We start from the raw sequence: 16,306 nt of genomic DNA on the forward strand, positions 1-16,306 counted from the left end.
CCTCAAAGGGTGACCCCTGTTACCTCCCCAGTGTGTCAACCTCAAAAGAAACTCAGAGGCCGGGCGCGGTGGCTCACACCTGTAATCCCAGCACTCTGGGAAGCCGAGGCGGGAGGATCGCTTGAGACCAGCCTGGGCAATAGCGAGACCCCATCTCCACAAAATATAGAAAAATTATCCGGACGTGGTGGTGCGCCCCTGCTGTCCCGGCTACTCGGGAGGCTGAGGCAGGAGGATCGCTCCAGCCCGGGAGTTGGAGGCTGCAGTGAGCTATGGTCATGCCACTGCACTCCAGCCAGGGTGACAGAGCGGAGACCATGTCTCAAAAGAAAAAAAAAAACTCAGACGTGCTCTCCAGGACAAATAAATGAGCTCACTTGGGAAAGCAGGGACTCTCCAACCTGTGACAGATCACAGGCATTGCTGAGGGGTGGGGCTGAGGGGAGGTTTTAAAGACGAAGAGATTCACGTAAGCTGGTTTGTAACAAAAATCACTGGTTATAGGGGCTTGCTGCAGGAGTTGGCGTTAGCTCACTGGCGAAGACAGTTACTGCACAGGTGTCCCCCGGCAAGCTGCTTATCTGGAATACTGCAGTCTTGAGGAATTGCCGTGCCACACTTCCTGTTAAGGGCAACGTGGTATTGCAGGAATGGCTTGTAATAGGGGCTCCTACGAGTATTCCCATGAGAGTTCCCCCTCCATGGCCTCCACTCCATTTTCTTAGGGTTTGAAATGAGTGGACCCTTTCTGGTGCTGGCAAATTTCACAACCGTTGTGGTTAAATGGACAGTCCAGGTCTATGCTTTCATGACTAAGTACCTGCTGGTCACTGCTACTATGTAAATCCATGCTGACATTCTTGGGCAATCTTTTGTTTTTTCTCTTGCGTTAATATTAATAGTTACTTAGCATTTGCTTATGCCTGGCTCTTCACTAACCCATGGCTGACTGTTCCAAGTGCTCCAACATCTTCACCGCATGCCTGAAAATGACATTTTCCAAGGGCTCAAACACAGCAGTTCTATTTAATTCCTGGAGACTTTGCTCAGAGAGCCCTCTCCCCTGTTCCAGCCCAGACGGATTACTTTCTCAGCCTCCTGCACAGCAATCAGCTCGAGCTTTTCTTTGTTTTCATCCTTGAGACTCTCTCATTTCATAGATTCCCTGTTTCCTGGGATATGGCCATTTCTTTCTAGCTTTACTCTCTCATTTTTCTGAAGTGAGTCCTCTGATAACTTCCTGGAAAGGGCACATGTCTGAACACGTGTTCATTCTCCTGCAGGGGCCCCCAGCTCCCTGCTTGCTTTCTGTCCTGACGGAGAACAAGTGCATTGGCTGCTCTGTGACCTGGCCCACTAAATGTTTTTCCCTGCAGGCTTGAGCCCAAGACAGGGCCGTGAACATTCCCAGGCACTAATAAACTTGTTTAGGTTGTTGCCTGAAACCCTAAAAGATCAAACATGTTGCTAAACACATAGAAACCAAGTCCCAATCCTAAATCAAATTTCTTAATTCCTTGGCCGAGACCCCGTGTCCTTAAAAACAACAAAAATGTCTTCATTCCTCCTATAAAACTCTACAACCCAACACCCTCACTGCAGAGGTACCTGGGGAGACCACCTCTTTCTCTCACTTCTCTGTCGCCCTAGGATAGGCCGCAGCCTCCGTACCTAAGTTCTGCTCATCAGTGCTCTGGACCGATCAGCCTGGTGATCAGTGCTTCTCTGTGGAAGCCCAACCTGCCCCATGTCAGGGTGGTTTAGGGCACTCCCTTAGGGAAACCATCCTGCTGCCACATCAGGGGCAATTCCAGCCACAGGTTTGGGGGACAAAACAACTGGCATAGTCGTCAGGATTCCAACGAAATGGGATGGGGCAGAGAGGGACTGACAGGGACATGGGGATAGCCTCGAGGTCTGTGTGGGGCACTGTGGCCCACTTGCCACGTGCTGACAGGCTGCCCCTAGGGCACTGAGAAGCTCCACAAGCTGCAGAAGTGTTGCAAGCCTGATGGAGGGTTCTGAATTGCAAATGGCCAGTAAGGAAGCCCAGCGCTTGGTGGGGGACAGGCTGGCCTCTGCCGTGGGCAGCCGGATGGGCAACAGAGGCTGAGCTGGCGGCCAAGAGCAAGGTGTGAAAGTCAGAGGAGGAATTACAGCTGGAAAGAGGCACGAGCCCCACCACCACTGTTAGTTACCAACAGGGCCAGAAAAGTCAAAAAGAGTGGGGAGCCCACAGCCTCAGACGTGCCACCTGGGGACTTTGGGTGACAGGAGCAGTGGCCAGGCAGGGCTGGGGCACCCCCAGGGTGGACATGGGCAGGAAGGGCCCCTACCATGCCAGGAAGGCCAAGGCTCCCCTGAACCCAGGGCCATTCGGGGACAGGAAGCATCGCGTGGAAACTAATTTATGGATGCTCTCGAGATAACCATAGGTAAGTCCAGTCTCTGGGTGAGGGAAGCTAGATGGGAGCTGGTGGTGTTACCCACTGAAGACGGGTGATGCGCATCAAAAATACCGCCTCCCGGGAGGACGCAGAGATAACAGCTACATTCAGAAACTAGAGCGGTGGGGATTTTGCATCCTGCAAAGCAACCTGCTGTGTGTGGGTAGAGCAAGAGTCTGAGAGCCCCTGGCAAACAACAGTTGATTTCCAGGCACTAAGTATGGTCATCCGCCACCCTGAATGCACCTCCAACACTGGAAGGCCTGGCCCTTGCTTAGGCGCATGGCGCCCTGTCCTGGACGTCGCAGATGCTTTCTGCCACAAACTTTCAGACCCACAGGCCCAGGACATGTTTGCTTTCCCCTAGGAGGGCTGACCCTGGGGTACTTACACAGCCCTACTACCTGCCACGGTTTAGTGGCCAGAAACCCGTCCATGTTAAGTGATGTGCCTGGCATTGATGGGAATAGTGTGTGGATAACATTCTGCTAACCTCTGTGGATGTCAGTCTTCTGCAGGAGACTACCCAGAGTCCTAGAGTATCTGCAATCCGGAGGATGGGCTGGCAGCCCACAGAAAGTCCAGGGGCCAGGGAGCCCCATAAAACTCAGGGGCATGGTCCGGGCAGGTGAGACTGGGGTTTGCCAGCGGCTGTGACTGACAAGATACAGGCACATCCGTGGCCCCAAAGGGTTAAAGAAGTATAAACCTTTGTGGGTCTGCAATACTTGCAGTGTGTAGTACCCCAAGAAACAGTACACATTTCCCAGGCTCCCTAATCCAAGATTAGGCAGAAAAGGAGGGCATTACATGGCAGTTTCATCTGCCCTATAGCCCACAGGGAGCAAGACTTATAAAGAAGTAAAAGTAGCCTCTCAAATAAACAAATTAGGCTCTTTTTTTTTCTTTTTGAGACAGAGTCTCGCTTTGTTGTCCCAGCTAGAGCACCATGGCATCAGTCTAGCTCACAGCAATCACAAACTCCTGGGCTCAAGTGATCCTCCTACCTCAGCCTTCCAAGTAGCTGGGACTACAGGCATGCACCACCATGCCCGGATAATTTTTTCTATATATTTTTAGTTGTCCAGATAATTGCTTTCTATTTTTTAGTAGAGACGGGGTCTCACTCTTGCTCAGGCTGGTCTCGAACTCGTGACCTCGAGGGATCCTCCCGCCTCGGCCTCCCAGAGTGCTAGGCGTGAGCCACCGCGCTCGGCCAGAAACTGCACTTTTACCACTTCTGTTAAACATTATACTGGAAATTCTAGCCAAAACAGTTAGGCAAGAAAAAGGAATAACAGGCATCCACATTGGAAAGAAAAAATGAAAGTATTCCTATTCATAGATGACATGATCTTATACATAAAAACCCCTAACCAAAAAAAAAAACACAAAAAAACTACTACAGCTAATGAACAAATTCAGCAAAATGGCAGGATACAAGATCAACGCACAAAAATCAGTTGTATCTCTAGATGCTAGCCATGAAAAATATGAAAGAGAAATTAAGAAAACAATTCCATTTTACGATAAGATCCAGAAGAATAAAACAGTTGGGAACAGATTTAACCGAGGTGGTGTGAGAGACTTGTGCACAGGAAACTGCAAAGTGTTGCTAAAGGAAACCGAAGGGTTTCCAAAGCAGCTGCCAAGTCATCCATCTCTGCTCAGGGATTGGAAGACTTAATATTGTTAAGGTATATTCTGTCTGGGTGAACCCACAGCTGCAGTTGTCCCCAAAGCAGTGGCAGGAGAGTTCCCGCAAGGGGTAGCCTCAAACTGTCTCAGGATGAGGCCAGCAGGGATTCCACAGAGAGAAGCACTAGACTTCCAGTGGTGCTCTGTCCAGGCTGATAAATAAAGCATTTATTAGGGGAACCTACGTACAGAGCCGAGCCCAGCCGCAGTGAGGACAGAGATAGCCTATCTACGTAAGTCCCCACAAGGGGGCTGAGCATGGGGTTTATATGAGGGTTTAAGGAATTTGGTTCAGGGCCAAGGCTGGTTTCTGTGTGTTTAGCAGCAGGGTTAATCTCTCAGGGTTTTTGAGCAACAACAACCTAAAGAGCTTTATCAGTACCTAGGAATGTTCAAGGGCCCAGGTTGGGTTCAAGGCTGCAGGGAAAACATAGAGCCGGGTCCCAGAGCTGTCAAGGTGCTCTGTGTTTCTCGGGCAGGACACGTAAACAAAGCTGGGGGTCCTGGGGGACCCTACAAAGTGGCAATGCTACCCAAAGCGTTCTATGGGCTCAATGCGGGGCAGAGGCCCATGCCTGTAATCCCAGCACTCTGGGAGGCTGAGGCGAGAGGATCGCTTGAGGTCAGGAGTTCAAGACCAGCCTGAGCAAGAGCAAGACCCCATCTCTACCAAAGATAGAAAAAATTAGCCAGCATGGTGGCGCATGCCTGCAGTCCCAGCTACTCGGGAGGCTGAGGCAGGAGGATCGCCTGAGCCCAGGAGTTGGAGGCTGCAGTGAGCTGTGATGACACCACTGCACTCCAGCCAGCGAGACAGAGCGAGACCCCGTCTCAAAAAAAATAAATAAATAAAAACAAAAGGGGAGAAAATGGGCAAGGACACACGAGAAAGGGCAGGAAAAGAAAAGGTTTAAAAAAGTTAAAATTCATACTTTTTCGAAGCAAGCACAGCTGGAACACTTCGGCGCGGGAACGGGGCTGCCCGCGCAGCGCCGCGTGTCCGGCAGGGGGCGCCGTCGTGCCCGACCCGCGACCCCCCGGTTCCCGGGCCCGAACCACGACCCCGCCGTCCCGGGCCCCGACCCCCGACCCCCGACCCCCGACCCCGCGGCGGACCTGCGCTGGGGGCTGGCACGGACGGGCCTGCGTTTCGGCCTGATTTTGCGGCAACAGATTGAACCCAAGTCCCACCGTCGCCGGGGTCTCCCTCGGCTGCGCGGTGGCCCGATGCCCCCCGAGAGGGGCTCGGGCGGCCCCGCCGGGCTTTGCTCTGCCAGGAACCGAGCGACGCGGCCAATCAGCGTCCGGACGCGGAGGCCCGTTTTCAGCAACACGGCGGACCAGACACCGGGAGAGACTTTCTCGGTGAAACCATGAAAAGTCTGCAGAAAACATGGAAGGCTTTCTTTCTTTTTTTGAGTGACCCGGGCTAGAGTGACGTGTCCTGGTCACAGCTCACTGCAACCTCAGACTCGTGGAATCAGGCGACCCTCCTGCCTCAGCCTCCCGAGTACCTGGGACTACAGGCATGCGCCACCATGCCCAGCTAATTTTTCTATATATATTTTTAGTTGTCCGTATAATTTCTTTCTATGTTTAGTAGAGACGGGGGTCTCGCTCTTGCTCAGGCTGGTCTCGAACTCCTGACCTCGAGCGATCCTCCCGCCTCGGCCTCCCGGCATGCTGGGATCACAGGCATGAGCCACCGAGCTGCCGAGAAGGCATCATTTTGAATTCAGGCCTGAGCCGACACAAAGCAAAGAATGACACAGCAAGCCCCGAATGCAGAAAACCTGGACGCGACAGGGGAGGCCCCAGGCGGAGAACTCCCCCCACACACACGCCGGGCTGTGGTTTCCGTATTCTCTCCTGTTTCTCCCTGTCTGGCAGGGCCCGCCGTTTCAGACAACTGAATGACAAGCGAGGGAATTCTGCATATGTATCCCTTGGACAGGCATGTATCGCAGGCCACTGCAGCCCTGCAGCCTGGCTGAGGACGCGGGGTGAACGGGACAGACAGCTGTCTGCCGCCAGACAGCCGGAGTCTAGAAATGTCTCGGGAGGGACGCCAAGGATAACGGACACGTTCAAGAAAACCCAGACAGCATTAGTGTGAAAGGACACAGAGACTCGACTCGTTTAAGTGAGGAGGTCACAACATTGTGAGATTTGGCATCACTTTCCACACAAAAGAAGAGGGAAATTCCAGAGCTTGCTTCTGGCTTTGGAAGGAATTCACAGAAGTGCCTTTCTGCAGAGAATGATGTCATACAAGAGGGCATTTTCAGGGCAAGACGTCCCCAATGCCAGCCCCACACAGAATGCTGGATCTAGGGGTGACGGGTCCCCCCTGGGAAAGCCCCTCTGCACAAAGAGCGCATCCAACGGTAGTTTCATGACATCGGAAAAGGGAAGGGGAGAGGTTTCTCCCCATCCTCCCTCCGACTGCGCGTGTTCTCAGTCTCCCGCCTAACAAGGGTGCAGAGAGTGGGGGCCTCCTCCTGCCCCCCAGCCCTGTCACCAAGGGCCTTCCCGCTAACCTTTAGAAAGATGGGCCTGCAGAGCTCAAGCAGGCCAAAGGTCAGGAGGGGCGGAGCAGAACTTGGCTGCACAGCAGGTGTGGTGCCTGGGAGGTTCCTTCCATTTAGGATAGAAAGGGGGACGTTTCTATTCCGTACATTTGAACACTTACACAAAACTGAAATTTTCCCAGGAAACACGAGTAGACTTAAGTCACTGAAGTGTCCCGAGATGAGGTGGGCAGAGCTGCCGATGCCCCGACCCCAGGCTGGGCAGTCGACCCCGTGCCGACCGGCAAGGCCCGGCCTGGCCCTGCCTCCCTGCCAGGCCTTGGCTGCCACTGGCTCCACCGGGGTCTCCGCACGGGAGCAGAAATGCGCCAGACAGAACCCGATGGCTTCCCGCACGTGCCTCCTGGCTGGTCCCTGGAAGCAACTCAGGCAGTTTCTACCCTGTTCACAACTCTTTTTGCTCAATTTGTTGCATTTTAGGCAAAAGCTGCCATCTTGCCAAGCCTCGTCCTAATGGACGCTGGGGGAATGGGAGGGGCAGGGCCGCAAGGAGGGCTGGGGGCCCGCAGGTGCCTCCACCTCTGGGCTTGCTCCACAGGCTCTTAGAAGAGCTTCTGCTCCACAGAAGCCCCTGTGTGGGACCTGGCTCTACTTTTTAGTCTCGTGGACCTTCTGAGCCTCAGTTTCCTTCTCTGCTGCACCAGGTGGCCTCAGCCTGCCGGCAGAGCCAGTGGTCAAACAGCCCTTTGGGCCCAATTGCTGCCAGCTCTGAGCTTGTCTGCAGAGGGAGTTGGGGGTGGGGTGTCCCGACAACCTGGAGGCCCAGGCTCCTTTCCTGAGGGGAAGTGTCCACAGAGCACCGCACTCCAGCCCAGCCGGGTCTGATGGAGCCACTAGAGACCCGGGGAAGCCGCCTAAGCCCCAGTGTCCAGAGCTGGTGGCTGGGCTTCCTTGAGGAGACCCTGGCAGCTGGGGCATCTCTGTCCCTGCTCTGCAGGTGAGAAAACAGAGGCCCAGGTGTCGGGGCAGCAGCTTCCAGCCTGGGCTACACTGCCCTGGAAGCAGGCTGCAGGGCGCTGCGGCAAGCCTGGGCTCCGGAGCCAGGAAACGCGTCAGAGCCGGGTGTGCTGCTGCCCCGGCCTCACCAGTACAGCAGAACAATGGCCTCCCACTGTGCACCAGCAAAGCCAAAGGCTGGCGGGCAAGGTGGGTGAAGGCTCTGGCCGGCACAACTGCAACAGCGTCGCAGAGCTCAGAGGCTGCTTGTCACGGTCGTTGTAACAGGCAGCTGGCCTGGCATTGCAGGATCCAGGCGGTGGGCAGCTCAGTGTCCTTCCTCCTCTCCCCGATGGTCCCTCCTCTTGCAGCCACCGTGCCCTGGGTCCACGCACTGTGGCCCCCAGCTCCACCCTGGCACCCAGCGATGCCTGCTATGCCTGCCCATTGGCGTAGTGGGGTCCGGAGGCCACAAAGATGCCCAGGTCACAGCGCCATCTGGTTCGGTGGCTGGGCTGAGGCACCGCACCCACGTCTGCCAAGTGTTGAGGGAAACCCAGGACAGCCCTTGAGAAAGACCACCCTGAAGAGAGGCTCTCGGGCTTCTTCTCTACTTCAGGTAAATGCTGTGCCTGGCGCTCGGAGCCCAGGATCTGGTGTGAATGGAGGAGGCCCACTGGCATCAGGGCCCAGTCATTGGGAAAGACACCAACATGGGGCCGACCCCACCTCTGCCAGGGGCTCTGTCCCCTCCCTGGTCCTTTGGGGGCATGACCAGAGGTTGGCAGGGGGTTCTAGGGGGCCACACGTTCCCAGAAAAGAAATTGCCGCAGCTGGAGAAATGGAGAAGCGAAGGGGAGGAGGCTGAGCAGGGCGGCTCCACAGGGGTGGAGGGGCTGGCGGCCATGGGCGCCCCAGGAGGGAGCCCTCTGGTTCTTTTTCACACGACCTAAGCTTCAGGGCCGTTCCCCACGGCCCACGGCCCAGTGCCAGCCCCAGGCTCCCGCAAGGCCCTGACCAGGTGGACCACCTTGTTCCGCAGCCCCCGAAGCCCCCACTATTGCACCGGAGCAGACTGGTGCGGCCTTCCCTTGCAGGGCAGAGTGTTTCCAACCCACCCTGGAGCTGGGCAGGTGACAAGGAGGAGGTCCCCAGAGGGCGGCCTGCCTAGAGGGCTGGCAGCATCCCCACTACAGTGAGGGACGAGCCCCATGGCCCAGCCGTCCGTGTGGTGAGAAGCCAGGGGTGACCTGAGAGATGTCTCCTGCCGCCACGAGTGGGGATGGGAGAAGGGGGCGGCACTTCCCTGTGGGGCGGGGAATCTGTGGGCAGCCAGGCTGGGGTGCGCAGGAGTTGAAGGCCAAGGAAGCTTCTAGAGACACCCCTTCCGAGTCAGTCTAATGCCTCCAAGCAGGACGGGGAGCCAAGAACGTCTAACATTTATTTTTCCAGCACCTGCTAATGGCAAGTGATACTACTGAGTTTTATTCAGGGTCAAGATAGGAAGTCTCCTTTTTAAAAACATTCCTCAAGTGAGAAAGCGAAGCAATTTAAAGAAAACACTCAGGAAGTGTCAGCGTGCTGGCACATGTGGGATGACCGCAGAAGGCCACGCTTCAGGCAGGGAAGAGCGGGCGTGTGAAGGCCACCGGGGCGGAGCTCAGGGTGCTAGCGGTCCCTCCCCCTTCCTCAGGGCCAGCGCCAGCTGGACCTCCCAACAGCAAGTCCCCGCGGCTCAGTAGACCCCGGGAATCAACATTTCCCTCTGACGGAATCTGTGTGGTCTGCTCTGCTACGGACCAACGTCTCCACCTTCGTCCCTCAGCACTGGCTCTCACGGGAGGATAACTCCATGGCCACAATCCATAGCTGGAGGCCCAGCAAGAGGTCGACAGGACAAGCATGTGTAGGGCCTGCAGCCAGACACCACTGGGACTTACATGGGCCATCCTATCCTCAGACACCCCGTGTCCCAGCGTTTGCACAGGAGGGGCCTAACTGGCTCCTATGACGATGAAGTCCAGTGTTGAGCCTGCCTCAGGTGAGGCTGGATCCAGACGCCTGAAGCAAGGAGGCAGGCCAGGCTTCTTGCCTTCCCCAGGACTGGCCTCATTCTCAGACTGGCTCTTAGGGCTGCCAGATGGACAATCGCCTCCTTCTCGTGAGCTTCAGCAAAGGTCTGGAGCTGCCAACCTCTGGGTTCACTCCACCCACAGATGAAGAAAGAGCTGCCCAGAGGGATGCAGCGCTGCTGCCAGCAGAGGCTGGAATGGCCATGGGGCAGGCGGGTGCCGCCCTGGCCTGTGACTTCGGATTTCAGCCGCAGCTCACGTGCTGGTCCTGCTCCATCTGGCTGTCCCCCTGCCCAGGTCGGTTCTCTGTGCACCCGTCCAGCAGTGCCCTAGCGTCCTGGAACCCTTCCCTCTGGTTCCCAATGGGACCACCCAGGAAGCTGGCACCAGCCAGAAGTGGGGTGGCAGTTCCAGCCCGCCTCCCAGGGGCCTCTGTTCTCTGCATACAGAGGGGCGTCTATGCTGATGGTGGGCAGTGCCTCAAAGGTGGCCATCTGGGCAGGGCCTTGGGGAGAGACGTGTCACAGAGCTCCTGAAGCAGCCAGAACACAGACACTGTCACTTTGCTCAGGGGCTGCAGTGGGAGCAGTGGGGGTTCCAGCCCCTCAGCAGAGCCACGTCCTGGGACTGGGCCTCCACAGGACTCAAGAGGGCATCCCAGGGACCCCTGGACCCCACTGGCTGCTGGAAGGGGCGGCTGCAAATGTGGCATTGGTGACAGTGGGGCCACCCCGGGATGGGGTGGTCTCCTGAAGGTCTCTGGGGACAGCACCACTTCACTTTCTCTGCTGCACTGGCCCAGAAACTTCGGGGGAAAGTAGGGTTTCCTACCCCCCCAATCCTGCTGCAGCTTGAAGGTCCTTGCATAGGGACACCAGGGGCACGGCCATCCCCTCACCCTGATCCTCTTTGCCCAAAAGTGGCACAATACCATGGATGGAAGACGAGCCCAGGGAGGGGACAGCAGAGCCCTCAGGCCCATGGCTGCCCCCAACCCAAAGGGTGCTGACCAGGAAAATCTCAGCCCTGGTGAGCCCCCGGCCCCAGAACCTCCTCAGGGCACAAAGACAGACCGGGGGAGGCCTCTGGCTGGGTCTAGCTGGACTTCTGCCCAACAGCCCGTGCAGAGCCGAGAACAGTCCCTCCTGTTTACATCTGGCTCTTGTGCCTGGAGTGGGCTGCCAGATGGCCACCCAGCTGTCCCCAGGCCAAGATGCCATGGTAGTGGAGGGTCTCCCCGGCCCCACGCATCATCACCCAGGCCCCTGTTCCACCTCTGTCTGTACGCCCGTGCTGAGGGGCAGAGGGGCTGCAGGTGTCCCAAGCTCTCGCCAGAGGAGCAGGCCAGCTGGAACCCTGGTGAGTTCTGGCCAAGGACACGGGGGTTTCCCTGGCACCACCACTTTCTGCTTCCCTGGGGGAGCTCCTGAGTCCCCTCATGACAGTGGGGCAAGAGTCAGAGCTTAGGGCCTGCTCTGCCCAAGTGGAAGGTGGAAGCTGGGAGTGGGGGCAGGGAGTGCCCTCCCAAGGTCTCTGCCCCCAACCCTTCCCCACTGGGGCCGGGCAGACCCTGCCCAGGGTTCCAACCAGATGGAGGGGCCTGGCGTTGGTACCAGGGCCTCCAAGGCAGGTGAAGAGGCACACTGTGGCTGGGAGGGGGTGTGGCTCCTGACCCTCAGCCTCAGGTAGAGCCCCTGAGATCTCGTGGTGACCCCAGGGTGACCAGGAGTTCGTGAGGCTGGGAGGGTGCCCAGTGGGGGTGTGGGGACCAAGGACTCCCAGTCTGTCCTCCTTCCCCCAGGTGAGGTGAGCCCCTGGAACTCAGGGTCCACAGAACAGTTACCAGAGACCCCTCCTCACCGCCCTGCCAGGGCCCCAAGCCGCCCTCTGCCCCAGCTGCGGCCCCGCACTGAGGCGCCCCTGCCTCGTTCCCGGGCAGGCAGGCCGGGCAGCCGCCTCTGGCCCGGAAGGGCGCCCAGAGTCCCGAGATCTGTGCAGGGGGGGCTGAGGGGCGGGGTCTTGGGTGCGCACCTACCTCTTTCCCTCCCAGGGCCCCGCGTGGGCCTTCGGGGAGCTGTTCCCTTTGCCCAGCCCCGCAGCGGCTCCTGCGTGCGAGTGGACCAAGTTTCCGCCACCCGCTGCCTGGTCTCCGAAGCTTTCCTCCCCGGCGGGCGCTTCTCTCCCTGGAAGAGCAGAAGCCGCGGGGGCGAGTTTCCATCCCCGCCCCCGCCCCATCTGTCTGGGCAGGCACCTTTGCTTCGCCGGCCCCCGCCGCGGGCCCAGGACCGGCAGCGCGGGGAGCGTGACCCCGGGCCCTGCGCGATCCGGACCGCCGCCCCGCTCCCCCCGCCCCGGAGGCTCGAGTCCCCGGCGCGGCCAAGGGCGGTGGCGCGGCTGCACGACTCGGGACCGCAGGCCGCCGCAGTGGACAGAAAGCCTCGGAAAAGCCCGCGGGCGAGAAACGGCGGGGAGCGGCGCGGCGGAGCGCGGCCCCGCCCGCAGCCCCAGCCGCCCCCTCGGCGCGAGATCCGCCCGCAGGCCGCGGCCCGGCGAGGGTTAAGCGGGGCGGGGCGTGGGGCGGCCCCGCCTCCGCCGCCGCGCAGGGTCCGAGCGCGCACCGGGCGCGGGGGCGGGTCGGAGCGGGCGGCGGCGGAGGGCGCGGCGTGCCGGGCGAACGCGGGGAGCGGCGGCGGCGGCGGCGCGGCCCGCGTGACCCACCGCCGCGCCCCGTGCGCCCGCGAGCCCGCGCCCCGCCGCGCCCGGCCCAGCCGCAGGATGCGCGCCCCGCCGCTGCTGCTGCTGCTGGCCGCCTGCGCGCCGCCGCCCTGCGCCGCGGCCGCTCCGACGCCGCCGGGCTGGGAGCCGGCCCTCGACGCGCCCTGGTGCCCCTACAAGGTGCTGCCCGAGGGGCCCCGAGGCGGGCGGCGGGCGCCTGTGTTTCCGCAGCCCCGCGCGCGGCTTCCGCTGCCAGGCGCCCGGCTGCATACCGCACGCCTCGGCCCGCGACTCTCTGCGCGCCAGCGTCCTGCGCAACCACAGCGTGCTGCTGCAGTGGCGCCTGGCGCCGGCCGAGGCGCGCCGCGTGCGCGCCTTCGCGCTCAACTGCTCGTGGCGCGGCACCTACACGCGCTTCCCGTGCGAGCGCGTGCTGCTCGGGGCTTCCTGCCGCGACTACCTGGTGCCCGACGTGCACGACGGCGTGCGCTACCGCCTGTGCCTGCAGCCGCTGCCGCTGCGTGCCGAGGCCGCCGCCGCGTCGGAGCCCGCCGACCCCGGGGAGTGCGTGGAGTTCCTCGCCGAGCCGCCCCGCATGCGGGAGATTGTGGTGGCCATGACGGCGGTGGGCGGCTCCATCTGCGTCATGCTCGTGGTCATCTGCCTGCTGGTGGCCTACATCACCGAGAACCTCATGCACCCCGTCATCGGGCGCCCCGTGCTGCGCAGGCATCGCTGAAGCGCCCAAGGGGCGCAGCCTGCCCCAGGGCGGCTGAGACTCCAGGCCCTCCGCCCGCCCTCCTCTCATTTCTAGTTCCTCGAGATCCTCACACAGAGCCTGCCAGAGACGATTAGGATGAGACGGCTGCCTGTGCCTGGACCTTGGCATTGTCACACGCCCTTCCCAGCTGGGCGTCCTCCTCCCAGACTCTGGCTCCCGACTGGCCTGTGGGCCTGGGCTGCAGTGCCAGCTGCATCCAGGGCTCTTCCCGCTCTCCAGAGGCCTTTATAGGGACGGCCAGGACATATGGTTCCTTCCAGTAAGAGCCATTGGCACTCTGGATCGTCATACTGCACCTGCATCCTGTGCCAAGTTGTCAAAGACAGGCTGTCGTCATTGCTTGGTCACTGTGTGCTTTGGGGTGGGGGGCGACCCTTGGAGCCTGTCTTCTGCCCGCCCCCTCTCCCTGCCCCACCCCAGCGGGCTTAGGTTAGCTTCGTGCCTTAGTCATCTCCAGCCCACTGCAACAACCAACCCCCCGGGCCCCTGCTGTCCAAGGGGGTCTGTGCCCTGAGACTGGCCAGCATGGTCGTGTGGCTGGCCAGTGTCCCCAGCACTGCAGGGCTGTGTGCCGAGGGTCATCAGCATCCCGGCCTCTTTCCTGGTGGGGAGCTGCACGGGCTGCACTGCAGCTCAGCAGGCCTGGCCCTGCTGCCAACTGCTGCGTCCGGGGTTGAGTGTCCTCCAACCTGGAGAGGCTGGTGGTTCTCCATGGCCAGACCCTTCTTTCCTTCTGTGTGTGTTGCCTCTGACTAGGACTTTCTGTGGGGAGTGGGAGCAGGTGGCGGGGGTGAACAGAATCACGTCCTGAGGGCAAAAGGCTGGACGCCGGCATCACCCAGCGGACCTTCCTCGGAGGCCTGGATCCCACGCCACAGCCAGCCCAGGAGACCCCGATGGCCATTGGATGACCCACAGCACCACCCCAGCCTTTTCACACTCAAGGGTCGGGAGCCCAGGATCTGGCCCCGTGAAGCCGCCTACCCACCGTGGACTCAAGGCTGGCTGTGTCCACCCCCAGCAGACCTGGGCCCCTGGCCGAGGCTGCGCTCTGTGACGACCCCCTGGTGATGTTGGGCACCGACTGGAATTGACCCTGGCACCTCCTGGTCACCGCGGATACACCCCCGACCCTCACCCCAGGACCACCAGCGACCCCAGGCCTTGGCTGGGCCCCCGCAGCACCCAAACCCAACCTCCCTGAGTCTTCGCTCCTCCTGCCCCTCCCTGTGTGGCGCTGGCCAAGTGCGATCCTGGCGCCATGTCTAAATGTCCATCATTCTCAGACCAAAGACGCCGTGTTGTGTGTTTATTGGGAAGGTGGAGGGAAGGGTGCGGGGGTGGGGGCGGGACAGGTGGACCCTTCTCCCCAGTTCCCACAGGCTTCTGGAGCATGGCCCAGGGTCTGGCCCCGAGCCCTTTCCCAGCCAGGGTGGGGTTGGCCCGGGCAGGTGCACGGCGCGCTGCCCTTGCCATTTCCAGCTGGAGGGCGGACAGGGTGCCCACTGCTCATCCATCGGCCCTCAGACCTTGGGAAGTCATCGTTCCCTGGGCCAGCCGTGCAGGCGGGGGGGGGGGGGGGGGGGGGAGGCAGCACTTGCTGCAGTTAGAAATAGCCCAGTCTCATGGGTGACCCACTTGAGCTGTGACAAGCAGCAATTAGGTGGCTCTGGGAGAGGGCTCCCCCTCCCCAGCCTGGGGCCTCGCTGTGCAGTGCTGGGGCTGGGGGCTGGGGGCAGTGGACAAAGTCCAGCCTGGGGCTCCTGGGGGTGCCCTGTGTGGGCTGCTGCCCTCCCACTCTCCCAGGCTGTCCTTGGGGCACCCGCAGCCGGCTGTGACCCTGAGGAAGCAAAAACAGCCGGGGGCGGCGGGGAGGGGGAGCCAGGCTCTGAGAAGTGACTCATCTGGGGGAGGGGGGGTGCGGTGATGTGTCTAGACAGCGGGCAGGAGTGGGAGGGATTCGGGTCCAGCCACCTCCTATCCTGGCTCCCCGGGGAGCCCAGCCCACTTGTGAAGGGTGTTCAGTGCCCTCCACCAGCAGAGGTAGAAGTGGGAGCCTGGCAGTGCCCCAGCATCCTCACACAGTCTGGTTCCAGAGCCGAGGACGAGTGGCACCTTCTGGGTTAGCCGTGGGGTTCTGTGAGGCCTCCCTGGTTTGCGCCCTGATTCAGGCCTCTTGTCGTGGGCTTGGGCTCGCACTGGCCAAAGTCAAGGCCTGTCAGGCAATTCTGAGGGGCTTCTCAGAGGCCTGGAGACCAGCTTGGGGTTCGCAGAGAGGGTCCCAACGACGATCCCCAGCTGGGGAGATGACCTGGAGCTGGCATGCAGGCCAAGGTGTCCGCTTCCAAGCTCAGGTCATTCCCACAGACTGGGCTGGCTCCTCCACCCTCCCAGGGGTGCAGGGACACCTGGGCCCTTGCCCCCACCCCGCTTGGTCCGCCTGAAAGCTTGGTAGACGAACCTTCAGTTCTCATCCAGAACGTTCCCTCCTGCAGCCCCAGCACCTCCTGGAGCAGCCCCCCCCGTCCCTGTGTCCTCCCCTCTTGTCTCTCTCCCTCTCTCTCTTGCTCCCTGTCCCTGCTCTCTTTCCTCTCTCTTCCTCTTGTGGACGCTGGCTCTCTGCCTGTGGGCCCGGCTGGGACGGGTGCTGCCCTCCAGGTGGCTTCCCTCTGCCCTACAGGGAAGCCCAGCGGGCTCGCTGGCAGCTGAAGACACCTCAGCACATACTTTTCCAACATGGAGAAGGGATCTGCTTTGATTCCAAAACACCGTAGGCTGCCCGGGCTGGCACCTGGGCTCTGCCTGCTAAGAGCTGGCAGGTGCTCAGCCTCAGTTTCTGCATCTGTAAAGTGGAAACAAATGGGAACCGACACACGGCCCAGCCAGGTAGAGGTGGATGAACCGCCGCCCACGCTGCAGCTCCAACTCCCTCCAGGCCAGCACCTTGGAGCTGCACCCCTGGCCGGACCCTGCTGCAGACTCTGGGCCTTTCTTTTTTTTTTTTTTTTTTTAAAAAAGTCCTTGACATTCCACCCTTAAGAGGGGAAGAGTCGGAGCAGGGGTGGA

At 60.3% G+C, this 16,306-nt stretch overlaps 1 protein-coding gene across 1 annotated transcript; it reads left to right on the forward strand.

The window, feature by feature from the left end:
- Positions 1 to 12,519: 12,519 nt before the first annotated feature.
- Positions 12,520 to 14,532, forward strand: FNDC10 (fibronectin type III domain containing 10). The gene is given in 2 exon segments (XM_045548757.1): positions 12,520 to 12,651; positions 12,653 to 14,532. Coding segments are annotated over 2 exon segments (678 nt in total). The 3' UTR covers positions 13,199 to 14,532.
- Positions 14,533 to 16,306: the final 1,774 nt, after the last annotated feature.

The sequence above is a fragment of the Lemur catta genome, chromosome 3, assembly GCF_020740605.2.
Source record: "Lemur catta isolate mLemCat1 chromosome 3, mLemCat1.pri, whole genome shotgun sequence".
In the NCBI taxonomy this organism is placed as follows: domain Eukaryota; kingdom Metazoa; phylum Chordata; class Mammalia; order Primates; family Lemuridae; genus Lemur; species Lemur catta.